General features: G+C 49.6%; 1 protein-coding gene across 2 annotated transcripts; it reads right to left on the bottom strand.

Annotated features, from left to right (window-relative positions):
- Positions 1–525: 525 nt before the first annotated feature.
- On the bottom strand, positions 526–25,304 carry ATP1B4 (ATPase Na+/K+ transporting family member beta 4). Of its 2 annotated transcripts, none has more exons than XM_045031545.1 (9): positions 25,242–25,304; positions 23,658–23,722; positions 17,567–17,729; positions 10,801–10,929; positions 7,518–7,622; positions 6,094–6,290; positions 5,116–5,172; positions 3,952–4,047; positions 526–2,111 (listed from the first exon to the last, which is right to left on the bottom strand). In XM_045031545.1, exons 2-9 carry the CDS (start codon positions 23,718–23,720, stop codon positions 1,950–1,952), a joined length of 972 nt encoding a protein of 323 aa, XP_044887480.1. In that variant the 5' UTR covers positions 23,721–23,722; positions 25,242–25,304; the 3' UTR covers positions 526–1,949. The 2 variants fall into 2 exon arrangements, with proteins under 2 accessions (XP_044887480.1, XP_044887481.1); XM_045031546.1 differs by lacking the exon at positions 25,242–25,304 and adding an exon at positions 25,096–25,226.
- Positions 25,305–26,426: the final 1,122 nt, after the last annotated feature.

Here is a 26,426-nt window from a genome sequence, read left to right as displayed (position 1 = left end):
AGTCCCATATTACCTGAGCCAAAATCTCTCTCTCATCATGTTGAAACAGAATGGGGAGAGGAGCCAGATCTCTATGTCACTCTGTAATACATCAGTACATATCCTAGGAATACTGAGGGGGAGAATCCCAACGGTAAATTCCTCTGTCATGTATGCCACAGATTTCCCAGACAAGAGAGCCCCAATTAGTGAAACCGGGTGAGAACTAAGGGACGAAGGCTGTTAGCCCACTTAAGGTTAACAGGGTTGCACAGGTGTCATCATGAGGATGATCTGCTGATAATTGGGTTACACAGATGTAGCTGGGGGCAGAATGGCCTGCAGAACCTCCATTACTAATGCAGGTGTGAAAAATGGAAAGACTCAGCTGAATGGCCAGAGCTCAATGTGAATTTGCAGGAGTGTCAGACAAAAATACTCATTTCTCTTTTATCTTGCAGACAGAAATCAGTGAATGAATTGGAACCCCCCCCCCCTCCACACACACACACACACATCATTGTTACAGTAATTATATAGGGCAGAACTTCCTTTTAAAAATACCAGTAGCAGGGCTCAGCATTTATGATAAGCCCTGCACGAACAAAGTCGTAGCCCAGCACTCCTGACCAATCCTAAAGTAACAAAGCAACACTGACAGTCTTGTACTCCCAAGGAGCCCCACATCAACAAGCTGTATAGCCCAGCACTCTTGCAATGATAAATCAGAGGGTGCAAGCACAACGAAAGAGACGTTTCAATTTCTACGTCCGTGAGGTTGATCTAAAGAGCTGTGGGTGAAACAAATTATTGTGAGAATTCTGAATGCTGAAGTGATAGTGCCTGGTTAACCAACTGGCCAGTCACCAGAAGGGACAAAAATCCCACAAAGTACATGAAGAATGAGATCACTGTTAATTTCACCCATAAAGAGAAATGGCTACATGTTCTCCCATACCTCTCTGGCTTTTAAAGACATTATCACTGTGATCTTTTGGGCACTGAGGGGTGAAGGATTTGAAAAGTTTGGGGGCAGTGAGCTGCACTCTGCATGGCCATATAGAGAGTCCACTTCAGTTCCCATCTCTGGGCTGGATGGAAGGAGACCCTTGTTTCCTAGCAATCTCCTCCTGCCAGTGTGACGTGCTGAGGGTCTAGGAGAGAGAAGCTCCTTTCAATCTGGTGGACTCAAAGGGCCATGCGGAGAGAGGAGGAGTGTATTAAAGGGGGGAAAAGGGAATGTGTTTATCCTCCCAGCTCAAAGGTGGAGGGCACAGTCCTAAAGATTCATAAATGACAATTATTCCTTATTACGGCTTCCTCTTTCCAATTGCAGCCAGTATCTTACATGTATCAAGACTTGGTTGAAGCTACCACTGTGAATGCTGCTGTGCTGAGTTGGGCTGATGTCCCCAGGCACAGTGGCTCCTGCAGTGCCAGGGCTTCTGGGCTCAAGGGATTTTGAGATGGGCCATTTTACTTGATTTTTATTAGTTTTACACATGTAACCCAAAAGATTGTGGGAGTGCCCTCCACTACTGATTCAGGTAGTTTCTACCTGGGAAATGTACTTAAAACTATGATAAAAAGTAAAATATAAGGTCAGGAATGTTCCTTTTGAAGTGACTCTATGAAAATAGTATTAAAATGTCCTGTAAGTATTTAAAATCAATATTGAAATGTTTTACCTGGGCCCTCTACCTGTAGTTACAAGACTGGATCTATACTGCCAATAAGCTTTGTTAAGCATTTATATTTAAAAAATGTAGCTCCTCAGTCTATATAACGTGCGGTTGTCTCTCTATATATAACAAAATCCAATAAAGACGTGTCTAACTTATATTGGAAACAATTTGTTTCCCTAACAAAAGAGGTGCTATATTCTGCCATCATGTTTAAAAGGTGGAGTGGAAAAAGCACCTGCTTGCCATAAAGAGTTAAAACAAGTGCTTGGTGAACGTTTGCATGGGCTACATTCCGATGCTGAGTGTAAAGGTGATTCGGCCCAGGAAACGATCATTAGTCACATCATTCACAATTCCTTCCCCATTCAGTCTGCACTGGATGGGGACAAAATCATTCTTCTTCACATCTGTGAAGTGCAGAGCCACCAGCGGGGAGGTGTAGTTGACCTGAAAAGGTGAGACACTGGATCAGCACAACAGTTGAGAGGGTAGGAAAAACATCAAATACTCTGTGCCACAGTCAGTGGGATAGAAAAATGGGCCTGATCCTGTGGTGGTGTCAATGGGCTCAGCCCTATGGACTCCATGAGGACCACGGAAGCTAAGCTGATTTGCACCAGACTGAGGCTCTGACCCAGTATGATTGAAAATGATGGGGACACATTAGAGAACTCAAATATAATATTCCTCGTGGGTTGATTTGTTGCTGTTCAAGACAGAAGCCGTGGTAAGTAGGGGAGACTAACGAGGTTATAAAATACTTTCTGCCGCTTTAAACTGTTGCTCCTTTGTCTGCAGTAATAATAAAGAAAAATAGTCCTGTTCCTTGTGAGCAGCGTGCCCGCTGTATGTGCTCCTGGGAAACCAAGGTCGGGGCATTCAGCTCACGTTTCACAAGGGAGCTGTTATTTGCCCTCACATACATTACATCTGTTTTCACAATGGGAATTTTGTTGCTCCCACATCTCTCAGTCTGAACTCTTATTTTGAATGTGTTCTGCTCACCTAAACCACCCCGGGCCCAATCCTGCAAATAGAATCAGAGATGTGTGGGACTGGAAGGGACCTCACTGAGTCATCTAGTCCAGTCCCCGGCACTCAAGGCAGGACTAAGTAATAACTAGCTCATTTCTATCAGGGCTTTGTCTATCCTGTTCTCAAAAACCTCCAATGACAGAGATTCCATGACCTCCTTCGGCAATTTGTTCCTGTGCTTAACTAACAGCAAGTTTTTCCTAATGTCCAACCTAAACCTCCCTTGCTGCAATTTAAGCCCATTGCTTGTCCTATCCTCAGAGGTTAAGGAGAACATTTTTTTCACACCCCTCCTTGTAACCACCTTTTATGTACTTGAAAATTGTTACCACTTCCTCTCTCAGTCTTCTCTTCTCCAGACTAAACAAACCCAGTTTTTTTAATCTTTCCTCATAGATCATGTTTTCTAGCAGGGCCGGCTCCAGGGTTTTTGCCGCCCCAAGCAGCAAAAAAAAAAAAAAAAAAAAGGCCACAATCGCGATCAGCTCTACCGCCACCGCTTCAATCTTCGGCAGCAATTCGGTGGCTGGTCCTTCCCTCCGAGAGGGAGTGAGGGACCCGCTGCTGAATTGCCGTCGAAAAGCCGGACGTGCCGCCCCTTCCCCTTGGACACCCCAAGCACCTGCTTGCTGGGCTGGTGCCTGGAGCCAGCCCTGTTTTCTAGACCTTCAATCATTTTTGTTGCTCTGAACTTTCTCCAATTTGTTCACATCTTTCCTGAAACATGGTGCCCAGAACAGGACACACTACTCCAGGTGTAAATAGGCCCGTTGCAAACTAGGGCCAAACTTTTCAAAAGTGGTCACTGATTTGGGGTAGCTCAATTTTTGTCTGCCCAACTTGAGCATGTTGGTCCCCACTAAGAAACAGGCCCTACACATTCCAAGTTGGGCGTCCTCAAGCCAACCCACCCCAAATCAGTGGCCACTTTGGAAAATGTCAGCCTATGGCACTACTGCTGTCAGCACATTGAACATGACCGAGTCCCTGATAAATATTATCATGCCCATCTTACAGATGGGGAAACTGAGGCACAGAAGGTGCTCACACAGCGAGTCAGTGTTAGAGCCAGAAATACAGCACAGCAGTCCTACCTGCCAGCCCCCACTGACAACTAGTTCACAGTGCCTCCCTGCTGGGTTGTGCTTTCCAACCAGGTGCACTTTGCAAACAACTACCCCCATCCCTCTCTTTCTCCAAGGAGAGATTAAAGGGAAGCCAACAGAGCATTAACCGCCGAGTCTCTACTTACGTGAGTGAGCTTGCCATAGTAGGGATAGTACATGAGATCAAATGTTCCATTGCCTGGGTAGAAGTCCACTGATTTAAGAGCACTTTCATTGCCTTTCTGTGATTTAAAATAGGCAGGTATGTAGTCAGGCAGTACAGTACAGCTCCCCTCAGATCAACAACACAATGGGGCTTTGGCGGCTACCTCTGGAGAGTCCCAGCACAAAAGGACTAGGTATTTTGTCACCTATATATACAGAGCACATTTACTAATAGAACCAGCTGCTGCTGGACTACGTCAGAGAACAAGTGCACCATCAGCAACAGGACGCAGGTCATGTTTGCCTCCTATAAATCCGTCTCCATGCTTCACTGCCTCCTCATTACTAGCTAAGGGCCTGGGTCTAACTCCCACTGAAGCCAGAGATAGTCTTGCCCAGGCCCTGAGTGCTGGGTCATGGACAGAGCGGGGGCCAGTCTCAGTCCCTCTCTGTCTATGGACCTGCTCCTAGGAGGGGCAGAGCCGAGCACCCTCTGCTACTGGCGTCACTGGGCGCTGGAAGGGCTCAGCATTCCCCAAGAGATGTTTGGCAGCTCACACAGGATCAGGCCCCAAATGGAGAGCGCAGGATAATTCTTAGCACTGTCCACCTTCACAGAGCTTTACAAACCTGCAGCCCTCACTCAGTCAGTGGTCCCTACAGTGTTCCCAACGCAGGGGCTGGTGAAACATTCTGGGCCAAAGTCATCCCAGGTGTAACTCCATCGCAATTCATCACCAACAGGGACTGGGGGGGCAGGGGCGGTTCTATGTTTTTTGCTGCCCCAAGCACGGCAGGCAGGTGGCTTTCGGTGGTGCTGGTCCTGCAGATTCGGCAGCGTGCCTGCGGGAGGTCCGCTGGTCCCACGGATTTGGCGGCATGCCTGCGGGAGGTCTGCCATTCCCGCGCCTTCGATGTACCTGCTGCCGAATTGACGCCGAAGCCGCGGGACCAGTGGACCTCCTGCAGGCATGCCACTGAAGGTAGCCTGACTGCCGCCCTCAGGGTGACCGGCAGGCCGCCCCCCGGCAGCTTGCCACCCCAGGCACACGCTTGCTGCGCTGGTGCCTGGAGCCGCCCCTGCTGGGGGGAGAGGGAGTAAGGCCCTTTCTGCAAATAACACCGGAGATACGTGAAAGAATTACCTGAATGGCACAGTTCACGCTCACAGGCGTCCCATAGCCAGCTCGATAGCCTATGATCTACGAAAAGAAAAGCCATTCATGCTTCTATGAGATGTGAAGCCTGGCCTGTGATACCCATCCAATATCACCTGCCCACTCCAGAGGTTTCTCTCTCTCTCTTATTTATCTGATCATATTGCATATGAATGCAAGTTATCTTGGAGGCATTTTCTGCCATCAGCCAATTATGTCATTCACCCCAAAGTGGGGTGCACGTGCCCACTTGTGAGCTCCCAGAACTCAGGAATGGAGAAGGCCAATAGACTCTCTGCCCCTTCAAGTTGAGGCTATACAATGAAATCTGCATGTAGGGCCCCCACCCCCAAAAGACATCACTTTCAAATTTTCTGAACGTTTCCCAGTATGATGTTCACCCTTTAAAAAAAGAGCCAGATCCACTAGGCAACCAATTTGTGCTGTTTCCTCAAATGGCCGCTTGACCCTTGCTTGATAGACAAATAGAAGCATATGTATTGAAAATGATTACACTGATCACAATCAAAAGGCCAACTCCTAGTTCTTCAACAGCTTTTCCAAGCAGCTGATGAATTATCTCTACATTTATTTTGCCAGCAACATACCCTTTGATTCTATGATATTTGAAGATTTCAGATTATGCATTTGTTCTTTAAAAAAGCACAATTATAAAGAGAGCAGCGTACGGGACACGACCTCAGAAAATAACTTAATACCTAGAAAGAAATCCTGGCAAAGAATTAATTTCCTGTTGCCTATTTCTTGGCCAAATCAAGTTACAGGGGGCTTTGCAAATTTTCTTTGATGGATTGTCTCCGCCTGGGAATGGACCTACTGGTTTCCACCTGACATGGGGAGCTGATTTTACTGGCTCAGAGAATTAGCCTAGTTTCAAACCCAGCATAACAATTAATTTATAGTTCTGCCCAAGGAGGGAATTAAAATTACTGGCTTTTTCGGTACCCGGTTCATCTTCAGCAAGATGCATGGCTGGCCTGTAGAGTAGCCAAACGTGGGATCCTCAATCCCAGAACAGTTCTGCAGCTGTGATCGCTTGAACTGACAGGCTTTCTTCTCTTCGCTTTCCGCGCCGTCTTGAACAAAGTATTGGCCTGCTGGGCACTCAATGTTCTTTTCCTCTTGAACGTTGTCATCATAAGCTAAGGTGAACCAAGAGCTGCTGGTTAATGCTTTTCACACGATCACAATCTATCCAAACATCAAGGCTGCGATTGTCAAAGGCACCAGAGGGAGTTGGAAAATCCCTTCCCAAAAGACAAGGTTTAATACTCGCTTCAGCAGAGGTTCCATATATGGAAACCGCACCGACTTTATCACACCCCTCGTTTTAATGGAGGGGAAACTGAGGCACCAAGTCATGAGCTCTCGTGTCAAAATTATTCATTTGGGACTTGATCTGTAAAGATTTATGCATGTGCTTAACTTCAGTCCTGTTCACTTCAGTGGGACCGCTACTCATGGCACCTAAAGCTAAGTACATGCAGAAATCTTCATAGGGTTGGGACCTTAGTCAACGGCAGGGCTGGAAATAGAGCCTAGACATTCACTCCCCTCCTGTTCACATTCCAGCCCCTCCCAATGAGAGTTTTGTACAAGGAGCACCTGCAGAAACAGCCCTTCGCTTCTTCAGCCTGAAAAATGGATGAATGGCTGCGGATGTAGGAACATGGGTTTTTATGGCTTAGTTTGTGCTTCACCTTTTCTTCAGACTACGTTCCTATTTATTGCAATGGCAACTGAAAGCAAAGGGGTTGGACTTGCTGCTCTGCAGTCTACTAAGGAGCAGAGTCAAGCCCTTCCTAACTGTGGGCTTGTGATGCTGACAAGCCTTTCCCCGGCCTATTCTCCCATCCTTCTGGGGGTCCCACATGGTTTGTTTCCCTGCAGTTTGTTCTGTCGATGGGGGGCCATCTGCAGGGAGACGAGGCCTGCGCGTTGTCAGCAGGATGCCATGGCAGGAGTGAAAAGCAGCACTGAAAACTTGGAAGTGAAAGAAAAACCCGGGAGTAAGAGGAGTGAACGCCCAGGTTCATTTCACTCCGAGGAAGCTGCCAAAGTGAACTGCAGGGATGTTGCAGGAGAAATCATTAGAAAGGGGCGTGCCCCCCCCACACCCCATTTCCTATTCAGCCCTGCCCAGATTTGGACATGCTCATTGTCATCTCCTAGAGCCTCTGCAACATCAGCTCTTTTGCAAATGAGCTATCGACACCAGTTTAGCTTACATGATGTATGGGTTGGGCACCACCTCGTTCATGTTGCCCAGTGTCTGGAAGGCTTTTTACTGCTTATAGAAGGTAACATAAAAGCTACTAGAACAAAGGTATATAAAGACTGTGCTTTTTGTAAAGCTCCAACCAGTTTACCTTGTAGGAAGTGATGCATGCTGTTCACATAAGGTGTCCATGTGCTGGGTTCGGAGACATTGAAGGCAATGGTAAATCCATGTAAGTATGGTCTAATCATTACTCCTGGTAAATAAAAAAGGCCCTTGTTGTATTAACCAGACATGGAGATTCTGTTGGCTCAGGTATGTATGTGCAAGGGGTTAATTTGGGTAATGTAGATCAATATTTATTATTTAACATTGCATTATTTCATTATTTATTTATAAGGCTACGTTTTAGTCACGGGTATTTTTAGTGAAAGTCACAGGCAGGTCACAGGCAGTAAACAAAAATGCATGGCTCGTGACCTGTCCATGACTTTTACTATATACCCCTGACTAAAACGTGGGAGGTGAGGGGCTCGGGAGGGCAGCCCTGGGGGCACCGCAGGTGCTGGGGGGGGGACAGCCTGGGGGCGGTGCCACAAGTCCTGGAGGGGTGCGGCCTGGGGGTGGGGAGACATGGCCCAGGGGGAGCCACAGGTTATTGGAGCGGGGGTTGGTGGGGCTGGGGCAGGCTCCCTGTCCTTCCCGGCTCCTGAGAAGTAGCGACCCCAGCTCCACATGCTGCCTCCGCTCTGCCCCAAGCCCCAGTTCTCCAGCTCCCATTGGCTGGGAACTGTGGCCAATGGGAGCTGCAGGGGCAGTGCCTGCAGGCGAAGGCAGCACATGGAGCTAGGAGCTGAAGGAGGGGAGTTACTGTCGCCCTTCTGGGGAGCCCCTTCCAGGTAAGCAATGCCCCACACCCCAACCTCCAGCCCTGTGCTCCCCCACACCCAAACTCCTGCTTGTGGGGGGTGGGGGAGCCCGAGACTGCCAGCAGCAGGCAGTGTGCCTGGCCCAGGGGTTGCCCGAGCTGCTCAGTGGACCCTGAGCCAGGTGCACCAGCTGCTGCAGAAGTCACAGAGGTCATGGAAAATCACAGAATCTGTGACAAACACGGAGCCTTATTTATTTAGCATTTATATTGCGGTAGCACCTTAGGACCTGTGATGGGGCATCTGCCCAATACTGGCCCATAAGGGGTTAATAGAGCCCTAGGTAGGCTGTGCAGGAGGCAGCCAATTAGAGAGGGCCCTAGGGAGGCTGCAAGGAGCAGCCAATCAGGGCCAGGCAGGCCCATATAAGAAGGGCTGCAGGGCAGAGCAGTTCCAGTTGCTCCCTGGTGCTCGAGGAGGGAAGACTGGCTGCCTTGCAGAAGAAAACTAGCACACTGGACAGAGCAGTGCTGCTAGCAGCATCCAGAGGGAGCTAAAGACGGCTCCTGGTCAGCTGCAGGGATTCGGAGGCTGAGGGCCTGGGGTGAGGGTCAGGGGCGTAGCCAGGTGGAGGGAACAAGGGGAGCAGGAAAAAAAAAGGCGCCACCTGCTGCAGCACTTTTACTGACAGGGTGGCGCTCCGGGTCTTCGGCGGTATTTCGGTGGCAGGACCTTCACTCAGGGTGAAGAGGGTGCTGGGAGCCGCAGGGAAGTGACCCAGGGAAATGAACTAAGGAGTCGGCGGAGACACAGCAAGTGGAGGCCATCTACTGAGTCCCTGGCTGGGACCTGGTGTAGTGGGCAAGCCTCTGCCACTGAGGAAATGGCCAGACAATTGGCTGCAGTGGACTGCAGTTCCCCCGGAATGGGGAGAACAGCGTGTGACACGGCTGGAGGGCTGTGTCATGGAGAGGATGCTGCGGTCCTGGGAGTGACGTGAGCCCTGGAGCAGAAGTGATGGCAGTGAGATACCACTAGAGCAGGGCACACTGGCTAGAAGAGCTAATCCCCAGGACAGCTAGCAGGAGGCGCTGCAGTGGTGAGTGAACCTCATCACAGGGCCACAACCAGGTTCTCTCCTGTTGTGTTAGGTACTGGAGAAGTACATAAAAAATTACAGTGCTGCCTTGTGAGTTACCAAATGAATGTAAGCTACCACCTGATTTCATGGGGAGGGATTAAGACTGAGAGGCTGATTTTCCTCTCATTTGTTTTACACCAGAGTAACTCCATTGACTTCAAGGAGGTGCCTCCTGATTTACCACAGCAAAAGTGAAAGGAGAATCAAGCCTTTTGGGGACATGCCTGTTCATGGTCCCCAAAGATCTTAGCAAGGCAAGGGGAGGGATAGCTCAGTGGTTTGAGCATTGGCCTGCTTAAACTCAGTGTTGTGAGTTTAATCCTTGAGGGGGCCACTTAGGGAACTGGCATAAAAATCTGTCTGGGGATTAGTCCCACTTTGAGTAGGGGGTTGGACTAGATGACCTCCTGAGGTCCCTTCTAACTCTAAAATATTCTATGAAAGCAAGGACACATGATGTTTCAAATGGAAACAGACAAGCAGGAAAAACACATTTTAAAAAATCATTTAAACAGTGCTTCCATTTCACCAAAAAAGATGTAAAAGGGCCAAAATATTATTTTTTTTTTGCTTTGGTTTCACCTTTAAGACTTAAGTTTAAAGAGGCATCAGTTGAACTGAACAATCATTCTACTAATCACTTGTCATGTGAACGTTAGGTTTATTTGTACGTCTTCAGAGTAAATTAGAATGGATACTTCATGTTAGGGTATTTAAGAGGATTGCATCTTCTTGAGAGATCATTTGGCTTGAAGACCTCTAGTATGATTCATGACACCATTATATCAGCATGTATATTCTGTATCATAATTGATTATATTAATCATAGTTACTGGTTGCTGACTGTGGGCTTGACATTGTGCAAACATAAGTGTAAGTACACTTCCTGCCTCCAGGAATTTACAATATAAATTACTAATCATTTTACTGAACTTCTACAAATGGACGTGAATCCTTCACTTCTAACAGGAGAGGACAGGACTCTGGCCATTAAAATACAGTGGGCCAGATCTTCAGCTGGGGCAAATGCATGCAGCGCCACTGCCTTCCTTTACGCCAGCTGAGAATCTGGCCCAATGTGGGAAATTAACATTCTGCAAGTTCTCAGGGAAACGACCACTGTCTCTTTGGTTGCATCCTTCCAGGTTAACACATATCACTCCGACAGGCTCTTCTTGATGCTCCTTACCTTTGAAAAGACTGCTCCAAGCATGACAAAAAATGGGCAGTTTTAATCTGCTTTGCGGAACCTCACGTTAAATTTCTCCGTTGAGGAAATGGAATGGCAGCTAGCTAACTCATGCACTTCCAGGAGCCGCAAAGACAGAACTTCCGTGTAGGTGGCTACCGAGACCGTTCCTACAGTCGTAGGTCAGCATGGGGCTCGGAGGGCAGTCAGGGAATGGCTGAGTTGCAGTGCTTACCTGGCGGCGAGACTCTGTCCCTGTACGTAGGCGTGTAGGGGCTCAGAGTGAGCAGCAACCCGTACATACAAAAGGAGAACATTCCAGCCAGAAACATGTACAAAATGAGGTAAAAGAGTAAGATCAAGCCTGCAAGACACAGAGGACATGTCGTTGTTAGCACAGCTGCTAGCACTTCCACCCTCACAAAGGACAGGCTCAATCACACTTCTTTGCATATGGAATTTGCTTACTCTGAGGGGAGTCTTTAATTAGAGAAGTGGCTTTCCCCAATCCAAACCCCCTCAAACTTTGGGAAAGTTTGGATCGGCCTGTACTTCCCAGCCAGCCACTATCTGCAACTGGCCCACACAAACCATGGATCTGGATCCTTCTGGGTGCGGGGAAAGTTCAGATTCTGAGCTCTAGCAACAATTTGCGGCCTGGCCCATCACAGTCAGAGATGGGTCTAAACAGGATCTACGTATCCACATTCCTAAACTGGATCAAACTGAACCCAGATCCCACCCACAGCAGCTTCAGACCCTCTCTGAATTACAACACTGATGTCCTAGACAAGAAGAGGCAATGAATAGCCAGCCTCTAACGCATTTTGAATTCCTTAAGAAAACTCCACAGATAGGAGAATTGCCCTATCCCTATCCCTATCCATCCCCACAAATCCCACCATCAGCTGTTCGACAGCAGGAACCAAATGGCCAGGGAACAACGCAAATAACATAGACTAGAAACGCAGCTGCTCTGAAATACACTTTACATTTGGCTATTTCACAAGCCCAGTGTCCAGAGAACAGTTTTTTTTTCCCCAGGACCAGACTGACGGTTGGGGTTGTCTTAGGAGAATAAAGCCTATGAATAAAAACCATAACACAACCATTTCCCGGGGAGCTGTGATTCTGCTTGTAGAACAAGCCGTGAGAACACAGATGTGCACTTTCACCTCCGCATTCTCTAGGTGTTTATTTTTGGTGGAACTGTTAGTGATGGGAACTAAATGGAAAGGAAAATTCAAGGGAGGACTGAACAGGGGCTCAGCAGTGGGGCTACAGGGGAGCTTGGTAGGGGGCTGAGACTGGGGGAATCTCTGGACCTGTGGAATCCAGGGCCTCTTGGAGGAAGCTATGCTTAAGCTCTGGGTTCTGGAACAGAGAGCAGGCTCCAGCCATGGGGGAGACCTGAACAGAATTCCCGGCTTTCTTTCTGGGAGTACAGCAGAGACAAAGAACTAACCCCCTGGAGAGGACAGAGCCGTTCAAACGCCACCATCTAAGGTCCTCTGCGCCGGAGAGGAGTAAAATCACAGAAATCCTGGGTGGGTGGACCAGGAAGCTGCAGGGGGTTGGGGGTGGGAGGGACAGATGTTGGTATGGTACCTTCCACCCTACTGCATGGCTGCTCAGAGAGGGGCTGATGGGATCTGTGTCATCAGGCAGGAGGAGGCCCAGTGAGTAACCAGTTACTTCAAGATGTCCCCCACAAGCTCCCAGCACAGCCACGCTGGTAGGGAGCCGTGGTGCCGTCTCATGGCCTCCTCTCCGAAGGGGGCAGTGACCAAGGAACACCACAGGCCAGATTCTGCTCTTGGTTACCTGGGGTGAATCCAGCCACTCCACTAGGGTGACCAGATCACAACACTAAAATATCAGGACCCATTGGGGTGCCATCAGCCTGGCACACAATCCATCCCCACTCTTCCCAGGCTCCACCCCCACTCTGCCCCACGTCCCGCCCCCTCCCTGTTCCCCCGCCCACCGCACCCTTCCTCATCCTCTAGCCCCCTGCTGGCTTGCTGCATCCCTCCTCATCCCCCCGCCCGCCCGCCTCTGGCTCGCCTCTTCGCCCTCTCAGCCCACCACTCACCCCTATAGCACCGACTTCCCCTCTGCCGGGTGGGTGCTCACCCATCCCTGCCTCTTCCCGCCCAAGCATCCGCCCTCACTCTGCCCCCATTCCAGCCCCTTCCCCCAAGTCCCCGCCCCTGCCCTGACTCTTCTCTACCTCCTCTCCTGAGCACACCGTGTCCTCGCTCCTGCCCCCTTGAAAGCGCTAAGTGCCACCAAACAGCTGTTAGGCGGCGGGAAGCACTGGGGAGGGAGGAGCGGGGACACAGCACGCTGCTGGGAGGGGAGGAGAAGGAGGCGAGAAGGGAGGAGCTTGGCTGCAATTTTTCCCCGTGGGTGCTCCAACCCTTAAGCACCCACAGAGTCGGCTCCTCCCTCCCACTCGCCTCCTTACCTGAATATCTGGACAAATGGCGTCCCAATTGTACATTGATCGGGATATAGAACAAAGGGGAGAGGGATAGCTCAGTGGTTTGAGTATCGGCCGGCTAAACCCAGGATTAGGAGTTCAATCCTTGAGGGGGCCATTTAAGGAACTGGGTAAAAATCTGTCTGGGGATTGGTCCTGCTTTGACTTGGGGGTTGGACTAGATGACCTCCTCAGGTCCCTTCCAATCCAGATATTCTATATTGGGACAGTCCCAATTTTATCAGGACATCTGGTCATCCTACACTCCACTACCATCTCCTGTGAGCCTGATTCTCCTCCCAGTTACCTGGCTGCACACTCAGGCAACTGCACTGACATCAGTGCAGTGCATCAGAGCTGAAGTCAAGCAACTGACACCCCACCCTACAGGCTCTTCCACACGAGGGGATGGTTTTAGGCCTACGCTCCCAGTTTATCTTGCTATCCTAACTCTGCCTGGTGCATCTGATCATGCAGCCACTGCAATTCCTATGCCGACTCTGCCCAGTTGGGTCATAACACTGCTAGGTTTTTATTATTTTTATGATTATTATTATTCCGTTTTGCTTTGACAAACGCTGTGCAGAATAGTATCACAGAACTAGCCTGGACTCTTGAAAATCCTCGCCGTAACACACAACAGCCAGCAAAGCATCCAGTGCTACCTCCCATTCAGGAATGAGGAATGCTTATAAAAAAAATGGACTCTTTGAAGATCAGCTCATCTGCCTTCATCATCATGTACTCACTGGGAAGCCGTGCTGGACCTGGAATACTCCCTTCCTTTCAGCTGGTATTTATACACAATATGAAAGCTTAGGCCGATTGCTCGTTTAGCATTCATTGTAAGGCACCTTCATTTTAAAAGTGTGATGCCTTGTTAGGTGCTCAAATGCCCTGCTCTGGAAAAACCTATTCAGCCTGCTCATGTGAGCAGAAGAATGGGGTGGGTGTATGTGCACACACGTGTGTTACCACACCGGGATTCTAGGGACCAAATAAATGTATTGGTCTAGAAAAGAAATACGTGAATGTCAAGAATAGTTTAAGCATGGTTGGGTTCTAGAACCATTGTTTTTAAGATGTTTGGATAATTTATTATGTATTCAACCCCTCAAGTGCATTCATGATGGGAAGAGGAGGCGATCTAGCATTATTAAATAAAGGTTTTGACTGGAGGAGCCAGCACCACTGTTTTGAAAATTTTCAGAAAGTGAGTGTTTGATGCTTCAAGACTCACTGGAGCTTTGAGTTAATTCCCACTGAGACGCAGTAAGAACTTGCAGCTTCAGTCAATGCATCCGTCCTTGCTGGGTGTCTACACAGAACTGACTCAACCCACCCATAAAGCCCTGTCCCAGCACACATGGGACCTGGTAAAATCAGCTCTAGATGCTTTGAAGACTGTCTCACCCGTATTCCAGTTAGTCCACACTCTGGACGTGGAACACAGAAGCGATTTTTGCTTGATTTTATACCTGCCACAGGAATAACACAATCAGGCTCCATGCATGGCCAGAACAACACATGTATTATGTGACAACACTGTAATGCCACCCGAATACCCTGAGAGAACCTGCTTCAATACGGAAATAAAACTCCCTCCAAACGCACATGCCTAGCGATCACCTACCACCCCACATTAGAACCCATAGGAGTACCACCCATACTTGATGGAGACCACATCCTGAAAGAAGTCTTTCCTGAACCCCCTCTTTTGGCCTTCAGACAAGCCCCCCAGCCTCTCCAAGCTCATCATGGATGCAAGTTCCCCACTGACCAGGACACACCAACTCAAAGTAGCACCAGACCCTGCCCAAACAACAGCTGCAAAATCTGCAAGACATATCTCCACTGTTACGATAATCAACACCCACGCGCCCCCCCACACCTTTCAAGATTCATGTGTCCTACACATGCCTGTCAGTCACAACATGTGGTGTACCTAAGGTGACCAGATGAGAGGGAGAAAATATCGGGACACATGGGGGGGCGGGTGTCCACTGGTGGAGCACAAAAAAAAAAAAAAAAAAAAGCCGAGTGCTGCCAGCGGAGCAGCGAGGGAAAAAAAAAATAAAAAAGACAAGTGTTGCCAGCGGAACGAAATATCGGGACAAATTGCATCCCGACCAAAGATCAGTTGGGACGCAGGACAAACACCTAAATATCGGGATGGTCCTGATTTTATCAGGACGTCTGGTCACCCTAGGTGTACCTCATCCAATGCACTAAATGCTGCAATAGCAACTAGGTGGGACAATCACTACACTCTTGAATGAACTCATGCAGGAAAATGATAAAAGACAAAAACATCCTGTCGTCTGTGGCTGAACCCTTTTCACAACGCGATCACTCTATCTGATCTCAAAGGAAACCTGCACAACACCTTCAGAAGATGAGCCTGGGAGGTTAAATTCCTAACTTTGCTAGACACAAAAATCATGGACTGAACAAAGACAACGGTATTTATAGCTTATTACAGCAATCTATAACTCGCTAACCCCTGTCCCCAGCTTCCCCCGCCCACATGCATAGGTGCCGACTCCGTGGGTGCTCTGGGACTGGAGCACCCACAGGGAAAAATTGGTGGGTACTCTGCACCCATATGCTACACAATCTGTTCCACGTTGTATTTAGCTGTGCCACCACCCAGAGCTCTGTGTAAACTTGAAAGCTTGTCTGTCTCACCAACAGAAGTGGGCCCATAAAAGATATTACCTCACCCACCTTGTCCCTCTAATATCCCAGGACTGACAGGGCCACAGAAACACTATAATGATGATCATTGACTAACCGCAAAAGCAATGATGATCTGGTGGCACCTTAAAGACTAACAGATTTATGCCCAAATAAATCTGTTAGTCTTTAAGGTGCCATTAGACTCCTCATTGCTTTTGTGGATACAGACTAACGTGGCTACCCCTCTGATACTTGACTAACCACAGACTCTTTGGCACTCTGCACATTGGCTGGGTCGCTTTTGCAGCTTCTGTAAATCACTCCCTGTTTTATCTTGCTTTAGCTGATTTCCCACAACAGGTCTCTTGGCTTATATGAAGCCACTCACTGTGGACTTTGCAGGCGATGCTGAAAACTTGGCAGAAGCAAACACGTTGCAAGGCTTGTCGGCTCATTACTGTTGCCAAACGCTCAGTGCTGCCAAAACGTCTGTCCTTTGCTTGTTTGAATGCAGTGCCGGCATCACATTGTCTGGGCTCATTTGACTCCTTTGGAAATTGACTAAGAACATGATTGTCCATATTGCCAGATGAAAGGAAGGGAGTATGGCGCTGAGACAGAAGCTCAAGCCAGGGAGGATGTGCAGGGCCAAATCCTGCTTCAGTTACACCAGTGCAACTCATCCGCACCTGATTAGGATCTCATTTACTCTGACTTTGAGACCAGTATAACTCCATTAACTTCACTGCCACTACATGTGACTTACACTAGTGTAGGCTCAGAAGGAGACCCATTAATGTCCACCGGGATGCATGGATATTGCGGGGCAGATCCTTGGTTCACTCTAAGTAAAATCACTCAGCCTTGGACGTCTCCTGCAGTACGTGCTCTCTGTTATGAGTCCTAGATTTACTGTATGGTAACTAGGGCTGCAGATTTGTCACGGCATTTTTTATTAAAAATCATGGAACAGTCATTGGAAATTTACTAAAAGTGATGAGTTAGGAGCAACTGGTGTGTAAGTCCTGGGTATGAAAATTCAGCTATGCCTCTTTAACAATAATATGCAGAAATCCTTCTTCCACTGCCTCCTCCTCCTTGCCTTGCCAGGGGGACACCGACCATCTGTAGCAGCACCCTCTGTTCCACCACTGCAAAAATCCCAGCCTGGTGAGGAGGGCTTGCAGCGCCTCTCAATCACATTTTGCCCAGCCACCCTGCACCCCTGGTGACAAAGGGCAGCCAGGCCAAACCTGAGTGGCACCGCAACCCCAGGCAGCAGGCTGCAACACCCAGTGGAGAGCTGGGCCCAACCCCACGCAATAAGAGCCACCGTTGTGGGGTGAGTCGGTGCAGGGTGGGCCTGCTCTCCAACTCCCCTCCCACTGGAGGTCTCCCCTCTGCACCAGGCCTGCAATCCACCTAGAACCGTCCTGCCACCCACTGGTGGGTCACGACCCACCGTTTGGGAAACTGCTTTATTAAAACCCCACACACAAAGAAAAGTCATGGACCAGCAGAAAAATCACAGTATCTGTGATATTTTTACCACCATGGCAAACATGCAGCCATAATGTCAGCATAATATTTCTAGCACAGGAGAAAAAACAGGGGTAGCTTCCTCATGGCTCTATGTTCTATGGGCACATTCACTGCTAGCATTTTATAGTTGTTTACTGAACTACCTGTTAGATATATGTGTATGGGTCCTTTAAAAGGTCTAGGATTTAGATTACATGTGCTCTGCTGGGCCATAGCAGGGAAATTCTCAGACAAGTGAAGAAAGAAAGAAAGAAAGAAAGAAAGAAAGAAAAATTAATTCAGCCGTTTAACCTACCCCAGCTCTGAGCTGTTCTTCCCATACATTCTCTCTTCTCTGAATTCCACAGAAAAGTTTTCATTTCTTGAATTACATCTGCCAACGTTTTCTTCCCCATCTTTTCCTTGCACTTTTCCTGCTCGTCTTCAGAGTGCTGTGCTCCCTCTTCATCCTTGTTTTCCTAGAATAGTTACAGAATGCAACCGCCCTCCCCCCAAAATGAGTATCTCATTGGCCAAAAATAAACGCAAGACTACTTAATATCTGGAGATGTTTCAAATTTCCATTTCCTATCCCCATCATCTCGCCTGGAGAAGCCCTTTTTTGGCTGTCGTGGTTTATAATCATTTAGATCCCAGGATTTATTTTCCCAGGACAAATATGGCTCTGCCGTCACACTGGACACGAGCCTCTCATCCTGGTTCTCTCCTTTGTTCACAGTGAGTCTTCGTTTCTAACCCGTGTGAACACGATGAAAAGCAGCACTATTCCTACACCTCTCATATGCACCTCTGAGGTGAGTACAGCCTTTTCCTGTGTTGTGATACTCATCAGGAGGCGATGCTGTTAAACAAATATTAGAGGGGTAGCCGTGTTAGTCTGGATCTGTAAAAGCAGCAAGGAGTCCTGTGGCACCTTATAGACTAACAGACGTTTTGGAGCATAAGCTTTCATGGGTGAATACGAATGGATGCATCCGACGAAGTGGGTGTTCACCCACGAAAGCTCATGCTCCAAAACGTCTGTTAGTCTATAAAGTGCCACAGGACTCTTTGCTGCTGTTAAACAAAGTCTTCCAACTTCTTTTTCTTAGCATGCTTCTTTTTCTGTTGGCCTCTTACTGAAACTTAAAGGGGTTTTTTGGTTGGCCATCTCCCAGTACCAAAAGAAAGGGAAAGGGTCAATGAGAAATCAGGAGCCTGAGATTGACAGTCCCCAGGGGCAATGAGTAGAGGCCAGCGCTCCAGGTCAGCCTGATTGACAAGGAAGGCAGATTAATGAGGGAGTCAGGAGGCCGGGGGTCCTCTGTGGCAGCTGCCTGGGCCAGAGCTAAGGAGAGCTGGGGAGCAGGGCCGCGCCGGCCAGGGCCAGAGGAGCAGCCCAGGGAGCTGGTGGCAGAGCAGCAGCAGCAGCAGCGCTGAGGCAAAGTGGAGCTGGGTCTGGAGCAGTCAGGAGCCGGGTGCGATGAACAGCTGGGGAGAGCAAAGGGGAACCCAGGCAGCAGACCTAGTGCAGGGAGATGCAACCAAGCAAGAGGCCTGCAGGCCAGACTTGGTGGGGGGATCATAACCCTGACGGGGGGGAGGGGGGCTGATGCTGGGAAGAAGGATCCCACCACCTGAGCAAGTGTCCAACCCGCAGCATCCCTGCAGCACAGCCAGGGCCTGGGAAGGTGGCCTGGGACGTGTGAGGAACAGACTGTGAATTGCCCTGACATTCTGGAGACGGCTGTTTCCCCGAGTGGGGTTATGTGTATTCCTTTAACCTTTCCCATTGTTTCCCTGCTTTTTTTAATTGGTTGCTCTTTAATAAATTATATATTGCCCTGAATTGTATGTAACGATCAGTGGATCAGGGAAGCATCCAGGATGGAGAGAGCACCCCGGAGTGGGGACACCCTATCCCTGTCCTAAGTGACCACGACAGAGTGGGGGGTCGAGCCCCCTGGAATCCTGGGCCCAGCCTTGTCAGGGTTATACAGGAGAGAGGAAGGGAAGCTCAGGCAGGTCTCTGGGTAAAAGGAGTGGGATTCTTTCGCTAGCCAATTCCACTGGGGTACTGCATAAGCTAGGAAAGTTCCCCACAATAGTGGGGCCGTTGCCCCACTTACACTAGATTGAAGAGCCCATTATTCAATGTTTGTTCCTCATGTAGATATTTACAGACTGTAATCAAGTCACCCCATCATCTTCTCTTTGTTAAGCTAAATTGAGCTCTATGAGTCTATCACTTTGGGTACATCTACATTGCTAGAAAACCCCTGCGGCACCAAATCTCCAAGCCCGGGTCAATTGACTTGAGCTCGTAGGTCTCAGGCTCTAAGGCTAAAAATTGCAGTGCACATGTTTGGGCTTGGGCTGGAGCTGGGCTCTGAGACCCTCCCCATCATGGGGATTCAGAGCCCAGGTTCCAGTCCAAGCCCAAAGGGCCTGGCTCTGGTGACTGCAGGAGAACTTGATCCATTTACACCAGAGGAGAATTTGGTCTCTGCTGCATGAAAGGGTTTTGTGGTTTGGCAAGCGGGGAGACAAATAAACAGGGACGTAGTGTTTGATCACCGCAGCTTCCCCTCGTCAGTGGCTTCATCCAGCATTCCCCGGGCGCTCAGCACCCTCAGCTCCCATTGACTGCAGTGGGAGTTTAGGGGCTCAGCAACTGCAAGGTCAAGCCCCATCCTCAGAGCCAAAAAAGAGAGACACAATCCAAATGTAACCCAGACGCACGCAGGGGTTTACTGCTCCTTTAAGAGGGAGCGCTCAGCTGCCCTGGCAATTCCCTCTTCTCTGGGAGGATGCAGGAAGTGCTGGGAGGCTGGAGCTGGCCTGAGCACACCCCTCTTGTGCTGCTGCTGTATAAACTGCCTGACCGGTAGGAGGGGGCTGAGAGTTGCCTGTGGAAGTTCTTGACTTGGCAGTCTGGTGTGCACGTTCCCAGGAGACTGTAAGGAGGAAGTGTGCAAGGAAGCCAGAGGACTGGGAACCTGCTGGTGTTTGATGGTCTGGTATTTGATGCAGGTGAGGTGGCAATAAAACAGGCTTTAAATCAACCCCTTCTATCACCCTCATCACTGCTGGTATCTGAATGAGGCAGAGGTGGAGAGTGCAGCCAGATTGGGGAAGTATTTAAAACTCCCCCATGTTTCTAAAATCAAACAAAACAAAGTTCACAGCGGGGTGGGGAAGGGGTGTGTGATCCTGCTTGGGGGACTCCCCGGGCCTCACTGGGGTAAGCGAGGCAGATTCTGGAGCAGGGTGCGTAACTGACCATGGCGGTGGGACCAGACGAATGAATGCATTTGAACTAAGGAACTGGCAAAAATTCCTGATTAAAAAGAAAGCAGTGTTCCAAAGGGGAATAGAGGAGTGAGGCGGGAAGCAACAAAAGCAGGGCCCACTGAGAGCTTTAAAAGTTCTATGTAAAACCTTTAAGATCAGCAAAATAGTGTGCTATTGATATACAAGCAGTTTGTTATTTATTCATCAGTAGTAGTACAGTAACACCTAGATGCCCCAAATAAAATCAGAGGCCCACTGTGCTAGGGACTGTACATACATGTAGTGAGAGACAGTCCAGGCCCTGAAGAACTTGCAATGAAGAAGCCAGACAGAGGATGGGAGGAGGAGAAACAGAGAGGGGAAGGGACAGTGGGTCAGTGGTAGAACCAGAAATAGAACCCAGGTCTTCTGACTTCTGGTCCAGTGGATTGGGAGCTTTCTCTGCGATCCCCTTGGGAACTCAGGGCCAGAGATGGGCTCAGCTCAAAACCATGAATGTGAAACTGTTCCTGCCCCTGCCAGCTCCCCTGAACTTTGGAGAAGCTCAGATCTGGATCCAAACTTGGTGGAGTGGGCCCATCTCTGCTTAGAACTACAAGGGCTAGAGGGTAGGCTCTGGAGCATTGATGGGCTAATGACAGGCTATTGTGAGGCTCAGACACTGGGTCACTCTTGTTTCTTTTCTGACACAAGGGCAGCAAATCTATCCAGCTGGACAGTAATTTGAAAGGTAGCACAGCCTAGTGGATTCAGGATAGCTGGGTTCTGTTCTCAGTTCAGCTCCTAACCCACTGTATGACCTAGAATGAGTCACCTCAATTCTCTGTACCTCAATTTCCCTTCCTACCAGTTGTCTGACTTCTCTGTTTATTCTGTAAGCCATTAAGGGTGGGACTGTCTCTTACTATGTGTGTGCTTAGCACAACTGCACCCTGATCTCATTTGGAGTCTCTAGGGGCTACCATAACACAAATAGTAATAACAATTTTACCCCTATTTTAAGACACTGCACATGAAACGTGGAGTAGCGCTAAGTCTCCCCTGAAAGGATGATCTTTGTATTTGTATTGATGAGTCCCCGCCAGCCCAGTCATTAGCGTCTGTAATGATGGGAATGAAATCAACATCCTCTGCAGGGGAGCTATGGGAGCCAGCCAGGCCCACCATTTTTACAGTATCTGGTTCTCTGTCCCGCTCGGCACAATTTGTACTATGCAGGTGAGGCAAAGGGAGTGAGAAGCAGCCACTGTGGGCTGTCCTGATCTGGAGGAGTCCCCAGTGGACATGGACCCAGCATAGCCAGCTCCTAGGCCTGTCACTGGGCAGCCAGCCCCAGTACAGTGCTGTGTCAGGGCAGAGAGAGGAACTGGCCAAGGCAATGCATACTGCATGCTGCCAGTGCCCAGCTGGTAGATGGTCCCGCGGGGATGATTGCCAGTTGGTGGAGTTTAGGACAGTCCCCAGGCTGCTCTAAATTCCCCCAGAGCCAGGCCTGGCACAGATCCAAATTGAAAGCCAAAGGATCAGAACGGCCCAGCCGCTTTGCTCGGTGCAGCAGAGAATTAGAACAATCGAGTATATTCGTGGTCTAAGCAAAAATGCCCTAATTCTGGGCTGTGTCCTGACCCCTTTCACCACTGACAGCATATACAGGCTATAAACCAGCCAGATCTTCCCACCAGGAAACACCTCAAGAGGGTGGAGTAGCATAGGGCATGCCCCTGGGATAGTGTGTGGTGCAGGGGCGTGCCAGGGCTGTGTTGGGCTGGGGAGGAAGGTGCTCTGGATATTCTGGGAGGCCAGTGGATCCTTTAGGGGTTGTTTCATCCAGGGCAGATATTAGGGCATTCCCTGGGGCTGCTTTCATGTATGCTGGAAGCCAAACTTGCCCATGGCATCCCCAGAACCTGGAGGTGAATGGTGGCCAGCTGACATCCTGCTCTCTTCCTGCATGCTATGATAGGATCCGCTTGGCCGAAGCCTAGAATGCAGGTTCCCATCTCACCGCAGCGCTGCAGGCCTGTTTTCCCTCGGAAGTGGCATAACACATTTCCTCAGGGACCTAGGCATGTGCGTAGGTTAAATTGACAGCACCCCGCACACCACAGCAGAGAGAGACTTGCCCAGGGAGCTCTGCTGGGAACTGATCCATCTGAACCGTGTTGCCCTGGGAAAGGCTGCCAGTCACTTACATAATCCCTTTGGTCTCTCCTAGGACAGTTTGTACTCTGATGTATCACGTGTGTCTGGGTTACCTTATGTCAGAGAATCTCAGATGAATCCGTCCTGTTTAGATCAGTATTTTGCTGTGTGAACCCACAGAGATTCAGCGTGGAATATGGTTTATGGGGCTCAGCCCAGGTGTCCCCATTTATGTATCCAAATCCCAGCTGCTGGGGCGTTCTACCTCCCCTCTCCCTGTTAATTGCTCCTGCCGGGGAGCAACTGTATAAGACAAACATCTGTGGTACATTAAAACTGGGACATTCAGGGCTAGATTCTCATCTCAGTGACACCAGTGTACATCTGGACCGCAGTGGAGCTGGAGCAATATCCTGGTCCTAGCAACATTAAGAAGAGTTTTCCCATTCATTTCAATGGCCCTTACACCGGATTGACTCTGGTCAGATCAGCTCAGAATCTGCCTTTCTGTGTCTCCTTAAAACCCCAATTTTTTAAGCAGCGCTGGAAGAAGTGATGGTCAAACAGAAATGGACCCAAGCTCATTGTCCTAAGTGAATTAACTTTGGCTCACTCAGGCTGAGACTGTCTTGTGCCCCAAACCCTGGGAGCACTTGTCCCACCCCGGCCTGTTGGTTCTCCATTGAAAAGTACTAACCCCATCCCGGTCGCAGCAGGAAAAGCTTGGCTTGTTTGCATTTTGCAGTCCTGTTTGCCCATGTGCCTCGCCTCCCCGACTCCCCTTCCAGCAGGAGGTCACTATAGATCAATGGTGAGTGCCTGCACTCTGCACCAGGGCACAGGAGCGAGAGCGATCCATAAGGAAAAGTCACTATATTTATCACCCTAAGATGTGAAATGGGATCCCCCCTTCTGTAACCCCCCCTTCCTCATTTCTATAAGGGGCTGTTTACAGCCCCCAAAAGACTCACCGGCTTCTGGTGGTAGATGTCACGCTGGCCTTCCGTGCCTCCGGAGGTGGCATTCATTTCCATGGCTTTGTGTAAAACGCAGAGAAGTGGAACAATTAGTATCATCAAAAGCCACGTCTGGGGTTAACAGTACAAACTGCTCTCCGTACAGTACGGGCCACCCCAGTATAGTGAGTGCGCTCCCATCACTTATTCCAACTAACCAACAAAGGGAAGGTGCACAGAAAGCTGCCTCAGCCCTTAAATTAAATGCAAACGACGAGAGACCTCTGCTTATTCTCCGTGGGCAGGAGCCAGCAGGACCAGCTGGCACCTGCGGCTTTTTTGGATGTTCGAGAGGGAATCAAAAAATAACTCTTTCATCGGAAGGCTGAGCTCATGCAACAGGATCCTGTACAACACTTAAGGTTCTCGTCCACCTAGAGTCGTTTGCACTTACAACACAGTCAGCTGCACGGGACTCCCCAATAAGATAACCACTTAGGAAGCAGGTCGCCGTCCCCTTGGTCTTTGGAGACTAGGAATCGCTTGATTAACAAGTTAGCAGGCTGTGACTTGGTGGCTGAACATATACGTCAATGTGTGCTTGTCAGTCATGGTGAGTCCTGGGTGAAGTCTCTTCTGTGGCTGGGGGTTCTATATTTATCACTTTGAATCAAGAGGGGCTGCAGCTAGGACTCTGCAGTGTCAGTTTCCCAGACATATATAACTCCAAGAGTCAGTCCTGACCAGCTAGAGAAACTCAGAAGAAACAGCCAAGAATCCCAGGCAGCCCTACTGGGATTCTAATTATGTCATGTGATCCCATGAGGCTAGATAGATGAGCATGTTACTTTCACAGCTTCGTGGGTTATGGGCATGACACGCTGCTCCACCTGAACGAGGCTGTTTGCAGCGATGGAAATCATCACTTCCAGTGGAATCGGCACTAACCAAGAATGGTGCACGTTGGGACTAATTCATTGGCAGTTTAAGCAGTGGTGTATATTATCCCTGGTGACACATGAGATGGAAAATGGGGTTGGAGTGTGTGTCAGTGGTAAAGGATTGTGATTTGCACTATTTGGTGTTCTGTGGGTGTGTGAACTGGTACACTTGGGGACGGATTCTGCTCTTGGGTACGCACTGATGTAAATGTGGAGTGACTCCATTGTCAGGTGGGTTTACACTGGTATAAGAGATCAAAATTTGCCCTAAAGGGGCAGCACTGGGGAGATTTTGCCCCAACAGGCTTCCTATGCACCGGGGTGCCCATTTTGCAGCACCCATAAAGTTGATGTCTAATGCTCCCTGCAGCGTGCTGGCCCGCTCCGCAGGCGGGGGTAGATGAGGAGAGCCATGGCCCACCCTTCCTCATTTAGCCACCTGCTTCCCAGGGTTTGGGACAGTGATCGGCCCCTAGAGCAAATGGGCCCCAGGCTTGCTGTTGTGTCCTGACCCTGAGCAGCTGAGCCAGGGACACTCCCAGCCAGGCCCTGTGAATTCTCGACGATCTCTATCCAGGCACGTTTCTTCCTGGGCCGGCTGCATGTCTCTGGGGGAGAAAGCCCCAACTCGTTTCATGTCAGGGGAACTATTTCTTACCCAGGGCTTTAGGTGAAGCCTTTGAGGGAAATCCACTGACCGGCCCAGTCTGTCAGTGCTCTCTGGAATGTTCTCTGTGTCTAGACTGTATGGGCCACGCAGCCCCACTCAAGCCAAGGGGATCCCAGCACACGGGGGAAGGGGGAAACATTTCTAGCACTTTCTGTGGGCATGAGGAAAGCACAAGTATCGCCCAAGGCCTTGGCAATGAGCATCCAGTGGTGAAGGAACAGGGACTCCAGGCTCCACCTGGTAGCAGAGCGCATGGGCTCACAGCACAGCGCAGTGTTTGGAAGGGGACCTGGCTTTAGAACGCCCGAGTGGTTGGAGCTGTTTGGATCTGGGGGTTTGGTTTGGTCCCTGAGATAAGGAGAGGCCAGCTACAGAATTCAGATCCAGAGTCGGGGGTTTGGACACACAGGAATTCAGGGGTGTGGGCATGTGGGGAACCAGTTCATCTCCCTCTCCTGTTAATGAGACACTTCCTCCTCTTTTGCACACATTCGTTGGCTTTTCATTGCAGCTGGAACCTCCAGCGCTCCCCAGCCCAGCCTGACTCCTCACAGGCAGCGATGGGGCTTCTCTGGAGTCAGGCTTTGCAGGGCTTGGTTTTCAGTCGTCCGATGGGCGCAGCAAACACCAATCAGTCTGCTCTTAACGGCCCATCCCTTGATCGGAGAACAAGGGGCTGGTACATATAAGAATTGCTGAAGGGGAAAATGACGTTGCCCAGCTGAGCCTCTGAAGCTCGCTGCCACAGGAAGCCTCTGGGCCGTGTTCTGCCCTGGTGTAATCATCGACCTCAAGAGAGTTGCGTTTGCTTACATGCCGCTGAATATGGCCTGCTCTGGCTGTGGCTCAATTTTCAACATGTCTGAGGGCCTGGCTCACAGTCTCTCATGCCCATTGCACCCTGGGGTGGCCCAGGGCCTCAGCTGGTGTCAAGGGCTGTGGCTACACTGACTTCAGTGGTGCCACCTTGATTTACACCAGTTGAGGATCTGGCCTTTTGCCATCAGTGGCGTTGACCCAGACTTACACTGGTGTAAGTGGGAGAAGAAGCAAACCTTGTGTCTGAACAAATGCAATTATCGTTCTGGCCTGTAGCTGTGCAAGCTCAGATAAGGGTCACTACTTAGGGTGGAAGCTTTCTGGGGCTGGGACGGTCTGTTCTGTGTTCGTACA

This window comes from Mauremys mutica, chromosome 9, assembly GCF_020497125.1.
Source record: "Mauremys mutica isolate MM-2020 ecotype Southern chromosome 9, ASM2049712v1, whole genome shotgun sequence".
In the NCBI taxonomy this organism is placed as follows: domain Eukaryota; kingdom Metazoa; phylum Chordata; order Testudines; family Geoemydidae; genus Mauremys; species Mauremys mutica.
Note: the sequence above shows the minus strand (reverse complement) of the source record. Positions and strands in the feature narration are given on the sequence as shown.